We start from the raw sequence: 10,983 nt of genomic DNA on the forward strand, positions 1-10,983 counted from the left end.
AATCCCACTGAAATCGGTAACACTGGACAGTCAGAAAAGATGCAAAATAAAGGCCCAGAAAATCTGATATGCATAAATTAAAGCTGGTCAGAAAACACTTCAGTAGAAATTTAATTCTGGTATATCACAAGCCATCCTCCAAGGTCAGACCGTCTCCCCAGACGCACCCCAGAAGGTCCTTTTCTGCCCACAGAATGGGAAACTGAGCGTGTACATGAGGGACGTCTGGCCTGGGAGATCCACCCGAAAGGAAAGGTGGAAACATGAGGTGTTCAAGTCCTTAAGTATCAGGTTATGGCAAAAACTCAACCAAATTTTAGCACTTTGACTTAGAAAGGGAAGACTTCAGTTCGTCAACCAAGCAAAAAACTCAGCAAAGCCCTGTGTCTATCTCATTTTTATCTGAGGAGAAAACAAAACATTATAGATGACTGTTTTTTTGACCAGCCTTAATCAACTGTGCTAGCAAGATCTACTTCCTGTAGAAAATTAGGGCTTTTGAGATATACAAACAAAAAAAGCCCTTTTAAAATCTTAAGCTCTTTAAAGCTGTTGTATACCAGTGCAATAACAAATTAATTTCTTAGTTGCCCAGCTCCATGTGATACAAGACAACTTTGGCACCACAGCAGACCACTGAAATACTTCAAGAATTCCTTTTATATTTCAGGTTTATTAAGGAAAAGGTTTCAAATAAAAAGCTTTTCTATTGTGTCTGTCTGGGTTTTTTTCACCCCCTCCAGATTTCTCCAAGAAAATCCTGTCATTAGTGCTGCAAAGGATATTTTCCCCACATGTGCTACATACACAGGAGAACAACTCTGGAGAAAGTTCTTGGAAACACCTAGAAGGGGCACCCTAGATTGTCTTTACTCTACCTGCACAGAGCAATCTGTTTCAAATGGTACAGCCAGAAAGGTGGACCTTTGATTTTCAGTTCGGGAGCACACACTGTATCATGCAACCAGAAATCAAGGCAGTTCAGGGGTTTCACGATAAAACATCTAAAAAGTGTTAGGTCATCACAGATTTCTCCCACTGCACTGAGTTGGTTTATTCAGCAGACACAAACAAGTAGCCAGTCTCCTCAGTGACAAGAAATGAAGCTGACTTCATGGAGAAATAAAATTTACCACTTCAAGTAACAACCCAAATGGATGCTTCGCTATTCCAAGCAGACTAGCAAGCCCAAGCGACATCCTACCCTCCTGACACTGCACACTGTCCCAGAGCATCATCAGATTTAATAACGCCTGTGATCACCATTCGGTGACCATCGGTCATACCTGCTGCTCACTGACCCACATCAGAGCGACTCTGCTGACGCCAGTACATCGTGGCAGTTCACCTAATGAGGCAAGCTCCACTTGATCAACACCAGAAGATCATTTTTTGGGGAAAAAAAATTATGCTTGAAGTTCTCTCCCATAAGCCATGCATAAGAGGGGAAAGCGATGCACAGCCTTTGCACTGGCCCCTTCACACAGAGGTGAATTTAATGAGAAAGCATTTTGCCAGAGACGCATCAATCAGACTGGCTATTTGCTTCTGTCCTTTGATAAAACTCAGCATAATGGATGAAAGGCTAGGAAACATTTTTACTCAAAAAAGAAAAGAACATAAAAACCAAGCATTCTCAGCAGCCAACTTGCACACCAACCTCCTAAAAAAGTAATAAAGAAACTGTTTTCCAAACAAACCCTTCCATCATTGAAACCTTCCTCCTTCAGGGAAACACATTCCACCTAGAAACACATCCCAGAACTTTGCTATAAACAGCCACTCAGTTTCTGTATGAGCAGAAACAAAATGTTCCCATTCAAGACAGAATCTCATTTATATATTCATAGACAGACAGATTTGAGGTTTAAATTGTATTTAAGCACTTAAATGTTTCATATGCCCCCAAATAATTTTATTTTTAAGCTTTTCAATTAATTGGGAAGTATGACCAGCTGCAAACAGCAAAGACGGAAGTGAAACGCTAGGGTTTAATGGGGTGTTCTATCTAGCGTGGGTTAATAATTCTTCTTTTCCCTGTTTTGGTTAAATGAACATTCTCTTACCATTTGTCTGGTTTGTCCGTGGTTAGGCAGACCTAACAAACAGGAAAGAGAATAGAGCTGGTAAGACCATTGCTTTTCCAAGACAGAAAAAAGTACAAAATCAAAACACACGCAGCTATGATTTCAACTGTGTTGTTTTGCTAAAACAAGAGTCGTCTACCAAACTAACTTCTCCCCTCCTAGAAAGGTACTAGAAAAGAGCTTCCTTAGCAACACAGTTTGAAGAGCAGAGGCCCCAAGTTACAATCATGTTCCATTTGCCCAGTCTGTTCTCCATTTACTCACATCTTTCTTCAAACTACTGCTATAAGTACACCTTCTCTTTCAGGTCTGAGGTTTTCCTCAAGCCTTGGGTAAAATCTGGCAGTCCTTTTTAGCTTTGGAGGAAGTTACTGACATCAAGAAGGTGGAAGGTATTACACACCGTCAAGACAACAGATAAATCTTTCCTATCATCCCTGGATCCTCAGGGAACTCTTCAGCTCAGACATTAGCTACAAGCTGTTGGCAAACAGACTGTATCTGCTAACCCTACCACAAGCAAATACTTCCACAGGCGCTGCTCCATCAGTCACGGAGCACAGCGACTCCAGCTCTCACCAAAGCCCTTCCCCAGGAACACAACAGCACCGTAAAGCACCAGCACAGCGGCTTGACTTTACTACCTCATTTGCTGTATTATCAGATACCCTCTCACGCTGCCATCGTGTATGTACTGAACTGTACTTACACATGAGACCCTGTAGGACACACAAAAGTCTTGGGGTATAAGAGCATGCCATGTTGCTACGGCACAGAATGGACTGGGAGACCTAACAAACCTTTCTGCTAGCACTGTTTAGTTTTCCAAGATGTACGCTCCCAGAAAAGACAATTTCAATAATAGCAGTGCACCAAACCATCCTTCTCGGGCCCTTCTGGCTGAGAACCACAATGTCAGTGCATCAAATCCAACAGGTACTGCAGGACAGGCATCAGCAAAAGCTGCCACTGGCTGCAGAAGTTATCAGTATGAATGCTGCTTTCACTTCTATAGCAAGCTTCCCAGCTTCCTAGTTTGACTTCTGAAGTTTCCCATTGCTAGCCAGTCAAGCTGTGATGAAACAGCAAAGCTTTTTGAAGAATCCAGCAAAAATAAACTTTTACAGCCCATGGTCTCGAGCAGCTTCCTTGAGATTCTCCTTGGTAAAACCAAACACAACGTACGCACAGTAAGCATGCCAGGAAACATGGCATAGCAGTGCACTAGGAGGGAGAAAGGCGGAATGGGGGACATTTTCTGAGCACTGAGTACCACGACACTGCATTAAAATCAACAGTGTATATCAGGTGTATTTCCCATTCTGTACAGACATATGCAGTTAGCTACTTCAAAGATGAAGACACACAGTTTAAATTTTTGCAGCATTTTTGTGCTTAAGTATCCACAGAGATGAAGAAATTGTTGCCAGAAAGATTTCCATCAAATCTGTAGAACAGATGTACCAGGCACCAAGTAAGAAGCCCAGAAACAACCTCGGATGTTGACAAAGGCAACGTAGGCGTTGGATAATCACTGCTTTTTACACGGGAGCAGCAATTGCATCCAAAACACAGCTGTGAGCAGCTGCTTGAGATGGATGGACAAAGAGCTCCAGGGATGCTAGGAAACAGCACAGCCAGCAGGATGCAACCTGAATCTGCTGGCTCCAGAGCTAAGCTCTAGCATTTGCTTTTTCTTCTGCCTTCCAGAACAGAAAGATAACGTTCTCTCCACTTGCAGGAGCCCCAAGATGTAAATCAACTGATGCTAGTCCCTGGATTGAAGCCACACATTTCATTTTAACCACACTCCAGATCAGCTCTTTTCTTACGCTAAGAACACTCTTGATGCCAGAAAAGACTGGCCTACAGGAGCAGCTGATACGTGGCTGCTGCAATGACTACTGCTGGATGTAAAACAGACAGTACACAGTGCTGCTCCCAAGCACCAGGATTAACCCAGAATATTCCACAGAGAGAAAAGATGTTGAGACTGACGCAAACTGAGTGAAGGCTGAGCAGGACTGCTACGTACTCTGAGTCCCAAAGCTTCAGAGCCCTCAAGCAGCAAAGCAGCAGTGGGTACAACAGGGACACACCTCAGCCCATATCTTCTAGGATAAAGCTGCCCATGACAACTTATTGCTCCAGTAAAGTAAAACACAAAACAAAGTTATAGTTTCAATACAATTTATACCCTTGTTATCACAGCAATAAGGTCTCATTTAGCTTATTAATCTTAGCTATCTGAATTTTCCCTTTAGTCTGACTTCGATAACTGGAGTTTGAAAGAGTAAATACAAAGAGAGACACTAAAAAGACTGGCCTCAGTTTGCAATAATACTACTAAAAAAAAAAAAAATCACACTAAAGGCATATGGAGCTGAAGCACTGCTATTATATGAGCAACTTTTATCCACAGTGGTCACCAAAGAGATGCAGAGCGACAGCATAACATCTGTAACCCACTGCAGAACAGCTGTCAAGTCAACAGGATGCATCTGTACTGAAAACAATGGATTCTCACCCAAAAGTTTTTTGGTGGCTTCTGTACAAGAGCTGAGGTCTGCAAGACAGGCATCTCTAAGAACTAAAACAAGCCCCGTCTCTGAGTGAGGAGTGGTACAGACAGGGAACTCACCGTATGAAATTTAGTCCTCCCCAGGGTGCTTGTTCTGTTCTCACAGATCAAGGTTTGAGAGAGACTTCTCACACACACGCATCCACAAGCAGGTTAAAAAAGTAGGACAGTATATGAATATAAACCAGAAGTAAAATCCAACAGAGTTTTGGCAGCTCCTCCACAGGAAAAAAAAAACAAACCCTGTCTTTAACTTGATTTTATGGAGGGATGTCTAGAGAAGCCTCAGGGTAGAGAGTGTGAGTATTCCTTTTGAAGATATCCAAGGTCCAACTGCTTAAATGTATAGCTCCACATCAGAAATAACACTCAACTGCTCCAAATAAGGGAAAAATTCCCAACAAACAAAAAAGGAGGTGATCAAACCTTTAAAACCACAAAGTGTAATGGTCTACGATGATGAATGTAAGCAGATCTTCCACTCTTCTTCAGCCAAAGAAATGGAAATATATTCTGAAAACTGAAAATTGTTTTTTTCCGTAGTACTGAAAAAACCCAAAGCCCTACAAAATCTCTTCCCATTCAATCCTCCTACTAAACTCTCCTCTATATACCAAAATAAAGAGGAAGACCCAGAGGATAAAATGTAGACAAAGTAAATTGAAGGTACATCTGCAGATAAGCATAGATATCCTTTGCCACAGACAATTCTACACTCTTACTGAAATGGCAATAAAACAACTAAGCACAGCATAGAGATTGACTGACACCCTCAGGACATGCCTCCACTCCCCACAACTTAGTACTAAGACCTCAGAACCATTCCTCAAGCAAAAGCACAATAGCTGAGGTTTTGGCTCAAACCCAGATGCAGCAGGTTACTATGCCCTAATGATCCCTTCATTCTTGAAGTATCAAAGCTGCAGACAAATGTACTTTCACTCAAAAAAATAGGCAGGTGGGGAAGGGCTATCACAAACAGCACATGCAGGCCTTTTACGCTGTAACTTTGCAGCTTTATCTTTTGGGGATGGGGGAACCACCTCTCAGTCAACCAACCTGTTTCTTTTCCAACAATGTCATATCATTTTAATGTCATGGTTTCAGATTTGTTAAATTTAAAATGAGAGAACATCCAAACTTCCCACAGCAACTAGAGCACCACCCCAAGAGCATGCTGCAGGAGCAGGGAAGAGTTGGCACTCGAAAATACAGAGTGGAGCAGAAGAATCTGATTTCCCAATGGGAAGCAAACCAGCACACCTGGTCCCACGGGAAGCCTGAAGGCAGACGTACATGCTCTTTGCTGATCCAGTCCCTCTCGCTGCGAGTCCAGCAAGAGGACCTCAGCATCTGAGTGGCTGCATTCAAACATTACTCCTGCAGCACAAACTCAGCTGCCACACTGAGAAGCAGGAGAGCCTAAACCCTCAGCAGTGTGCCCAGCTCAGGCTGGAGTGTGGGGATATTTCCATGAAGTTACTACAGCAAGCACCAAGTAGATGCAGAATAAGCACCAACCAGGACCACTTTTCTACTTGGGTAGAAATCTTCCAGTGCTTTTCCATGCCTGAAAGTACAGACCATTGCCTGTGTACCTGCAGACCATTTCACAGTTTGGCACAAAAAGTCTGTACAGAGGTGATGCTAGTAGCAAGGAGGAAAAGTAGCCCAGCTTCCAACCACTGGATATAACTTGGAGTTGTTATATGTATATTTACTTGAACTAACTAATTCAAATCTTCACCATATCCACCACACACAAAAATATGGGTCCTTAATCTCATGTTAGCATAATTCATCTTTTCTTTCCTTTTCTTTCTTTCCATTTTTTTTTAAACCAGTCAGGACATCAAGCAATTAGTCACAGATGGTATTTTGTTTATAACTTCTGTTTACCAAAGAGAAGTACCATGCAGCACATGCAATATGCAGTAACATTCATAAGCACATCTTCAGTCACAATGAGTGTAGAGAATTTAACACACACTTTCAAAAACAGAAAGTTTACTATACTAAAACACATTGTTTTCAAGTCCATACATTCTTCACACGCATTTTCTTTCTCCAAAAACAATCCTCATCCTGGGACTCCATCCTTCCCAGAAGTAACAAAAATCATCAACAGTACCACATTTGTGAGTGAGCTAGAAAAAAAATACAAAAACGCATGCATGAATGAGGCTTGATGAACAAAGATTTCACTTCCACGTTACTGGTTCACTGGAAGTAGTCTCTGTGTGCTGACATATACACACAAACCATTTTTGCAAGCTTATAAGTACCCCTCTCTTTCTTAAACCGCAAGAGTGCATTACCGCTGTGAGCACATTGAGTGTCCACCTTCTAACAACCAAGGGCTATAAACTTTAAGGAATGCAAGTGCAACAAGCAGAACAGAGTATAAGTTGTACCAAACACCACCTAGACTAACGTTTTCTTAAAATTCTGTCGTACATAAAAACAATGTTAAAATTGCAATTTACTTACCTAAGTAAGTTCCTACCAAGATTGGCAAAGGAAAAGGAAAAAAAAGATGTAAGGTTAAAAAAGGGATAGATTCACATAGTTCAGAATCCAGTAGCCCAGCCCCATGCAACAAATACAGAAACACAGAAACACAGACTGTTTTGGTTGTAACGAAACACAGAAGTGATCACAGCTCTCTGCTGGACAGATAAACCCAAGACAGCATTAAACAAACAGTAACTCCAAAGAAGAGATTCCACAAAAGAGCTTTAATTTTGTATAAGAAGTGGTTTGTTACCCACCTCCTTCCAACTAACCCTTGCACATTAACCTTGTTGGATTTGGACAGTACTTCCTAAAATGCTTGGTGTAACAGTTCATACTATTTAATTTGCTTCTCAGTACCTCACAGATGATGTGTTTGTTCATGTGAAGCTGCATCTTCTGCTGAGAGTGCTTCAAGGACCCTACTAATACTTTCTGGGCAGCGACATCCAACTACAGTGAGTCAGTAGCTACTCTTGGACAAGTATGTTGAGAGCAGAGAGCTGCTGTCTATTTTGGTGTTGAGTCAATCAATACTATCCACCTGCACTCCTAAAAGAGCATCAGGGTCTGTTCTGTTTCACATGCACCTCACTGCTTTAGGATTTGCTGACCCAAGCTACGTAAACTAAAAACCACCAAATTATTCACTGTCCTTAGAATTCAGACTATTACCCATCATATACTTAAATACACGTGTCTATATAGAGAAATATATGGTATGTATCACACATGTAGATTCCACTTAGTACAAAGGCTGAACTTGTAATTATCAGGGGTGTTTGCAATTTGGCCTTTGCATTGTTATACATTCATTTCCTCTCCTATTAATGACACCTTCTCCTAGTGTACACTGCCTTGGGACATGCACTCTTCTCTCACTCAATCAACGTTTGCATCTCACTTCACACTATCCCTCATAAATGAAATACTTTTCACCAGTTGATCCGTAGGGCATAAAGCCCATCTCCTGATTTAATTTCCAGATCTTTCTCCATAACACCAGCAGGAACTAATCACAGTATCACGGCTAAGCAGAAAGCAAGTGAAAAAAGTTTCACTTAACGTGCGAATACAAAATCCTAAATACAATTCTAAAAAATAATCTGTACTTCTGGCATATAATCTAAAGCAAGGAAGTTGCACAGGCACACGGTTCTTGGGGACTCCAAAAAGCATTTCAAGCAACGTGCCACTGTTCCCAGCTGTGCTGCTGCTGGCAAGAAACAGTCATTCCTTTAAGAAGACCTGAACATTTTCTGTCTTGACACAAGTGAGCATTACACTGGTCTGGATATCAACAACTAAAGCCAGGACTTTTCCCCAGTACCCCACGTATCACAGTATTCATTAAAGGACCAACACTCCCTGGTGTTTACAGGCATCCCTGGATGGGCAGATTTCCTTTGGGAAGTTATCTTCCACTGTGGAAAGGCAGCCAGGGCCACTGCAGAATTTTAATGCAACTTATGCACACAGGTAAGTCCAAATTTTCTGCAAGGCCTAAGCCAGCCAAAAAAACCTCTTTGAGGTAAGTCTAGTCACCTCCCTAGCTGATGCTGGAGAACTTCCTTATATTCCCACCTCAATAGCTGTTTCTGATCAAGAACGGTATTTCCACTTTCATGCTTATTACCTCTTGATAATTAAACCAATGCCATGCTAGGCTGATGAATGCTTCCAGTTCTCAGAGTTGATTCACAATTCTCCGAAAGGAGGCGAGAAACAATGAACCAGAACATGTTAAATTAGTCTGACATTCCACTTTGGTTTAGAAATCCCCAGTAGCAGAAGCAAGGTATTCCAACAGTTAATGAACCTCACTCAAAAATGTGCAGCTTGTTTCCAGCCAAAGTTTTTCTACTGTACCTTCTGGCTACTGCAGCTCATTATTCCATTCCCGGCTAGACTAAAAAGCCCTCTATTATTATACTTCTGCTGCTCCTGTCAGCAGAGACAAACATCTACAACTTCCACTTTGATAAAAGCATTTTCCATTACACAGTGTGTTTTCCAGTCCCTTCACCGTTTTCATGGCTCTTCTATAAACCCTCTCCAATTTTCAGTATTCGATCTGCTACCATTTTAGCAATGCAAGTTTGTTGCTGGGAAAAGCCTTCCCTTTATTTCAGCTACTCATTCATGGTCTCTCTCTTTCTGCCAATTTTAGAGTACATGTGATGACCCTGAAAAACAAATTTGATTAGATGAAAGCTAACGTGGTGTAAAAGAGAAGGGGGAAATAAACCACCTAACAATGCTCCCTCCCTTCCCCCAGTAGGAATTTGCATAGACAAGTATCAGATAGACCCCATATTGGATAGGGCAGTAAGGAAAAAAGTAAACAGGGTCCAGAACATAAAACATCCACTCTAAAGGAGGTTTCATCCACATAAAACATCCACTCTAAAGGAGGTTTCATCCACATAAAACATCCTCTCTAAAGGAGGTTTCATGGCAAATCTTGTCAGTCAAGCTGCATTAACATTAATGAAAAAGCAATAAACTAATAATTTAACATCTTGCTGTATTCGACAGCTTATGAGACTTCATGTACTTTTCATGTACCAAAAATAGGATTCTGAAGCCATTTGTCCACGCTAATCTAACACTGAAGGAGAGCTGAGAGGGCACTGTATACCCAGTGATACCTCCAATGTGATTTAAAGAACAGGAGAACAAAATAGATGAAAGGACTACACCCTTACAAAAATAAGAGTGCAGGTAGTGAGGAGAGATGAGATTAAGAATATTATCTTGTTCTTGGAATTAAAGCACCAGTCGAAACTCTAGGTGCCTGGCCAAAGACATCATATTCAACTCTCCAGGGTTAAACATTTGTGTCAGTCAGAAAAAGAAAAGTTAAAGATACTTAGCTGGAGTTACAGTAGCAAGAGAAAAACAAAACAAACAAACAAACAGAATTCCAAAGGAAAAATGTGAAGCAGTCTTTGAAGTTCAGCAGTTTCAAACATTTCCATAACTAGTTCTGGCCATAGCCCACCAACAACAGTCTCTTTTTCTCTTCCTCCTTGATCTCTCACTGCCAAGGTTCCCCTTTTCCCAGCCTTTCCTTACTTCCCATTACCACCTCTCCTCACACAGAGTTCAAGCTGACCAAACCTCACCCGTCCACAGAGGACGTGGTCTTCCCTCTGCAGCCCCTCCACTCTCAGTCATCACTGTCCCATTTATGCAGGAATGTGCATCCAGGGACTTCCTCGATTAACTTTTCTGAGGGCTGAATTCTAACCACCAACCACCCATTGCCCTAAATATCAAGGGCTGGTAGAGCCTCAGATGAGAACCTTCCATCAGTGCTGTCTGAAGGAACACTCAAAAACCTACATCAGCAGTTTGATTTTCATCAATGTTAAACAGCCTAATTCTAAACGAAGGCAGCAGGTGTCATGGGAATTTAAATGTCTTAGAAATCTGGCCACCAACACATACGTATAAACATGGATCTTAATGCTTAACACTAAGCAAAAATAGAAGCTGCTAATTGCTGCAAAGCAATCTCTCGATTTTATATTGCTTTATGATCTGGCCATGAGGAAAGGCTAACAAACCCAGCACACGCAATCAGCTCAGCACACAGCCGTAATTTACAGTATACGTACTGCGCCCATGAGTTTGGCAGTAACAGCCCCGCGCCAAAAGGCTTTTATCACTAGCAAAGAGACTCCAGCTAAAGCTCACCGTAACAGCCATTTACTGTCACACGTCACAGATCTTGACACAGTGACCTGTCCACACTGTAAAGTATCTTCCAGGTGCCACCAACACAGCACATCAGCA

At 41.7% G+C, this 10,983-nt stretch overlaps 1 protein-coding gene across 1 annotated transcript in view; it reads right to left on the reverse strand.

Moving 5' to 3' along the window:
* MTA1 (metastasis associated 1) overlaps positions 1-10,983 on the reverse strand; it is a gene marked incomplete at its 5' end in the record, with an annotated part of 63,607 nt that overhangs the window by 5,458 nt on the left and 47,166 nt on the right. Inside the window, 2 exons of the mRNA XM_010192518.1 lie at positions 2,067-2,098; positions 7,159-7,170. Coding sequence (XP_010190820.1) covers positions 2,067-2,098; positions 7,159-7,170 — 44 coding nt within the window. The remainder of the gene's footprint in view (positions 1-2,066; positions 2,099-7,158; positions 7,171-10,983) is intronic.

This window comes from Mesitornis unicolor, unplaced genomic scaffold, assembly GCF_000695765.1.
Source record: "Mesitornis unicolor isolate BGI_N332 unplaced genomic scaffold, ASM69576v1 scaffold31649, whole genome shotgun sequence".
Taxonomy (NCBI): domain Eukaryota; kingdom Metazoa; phylum Chordata; class Aves; order Mesitornithiformes; family Mesitornithidae; genus Mesitornis; species Mesitornis unicolor.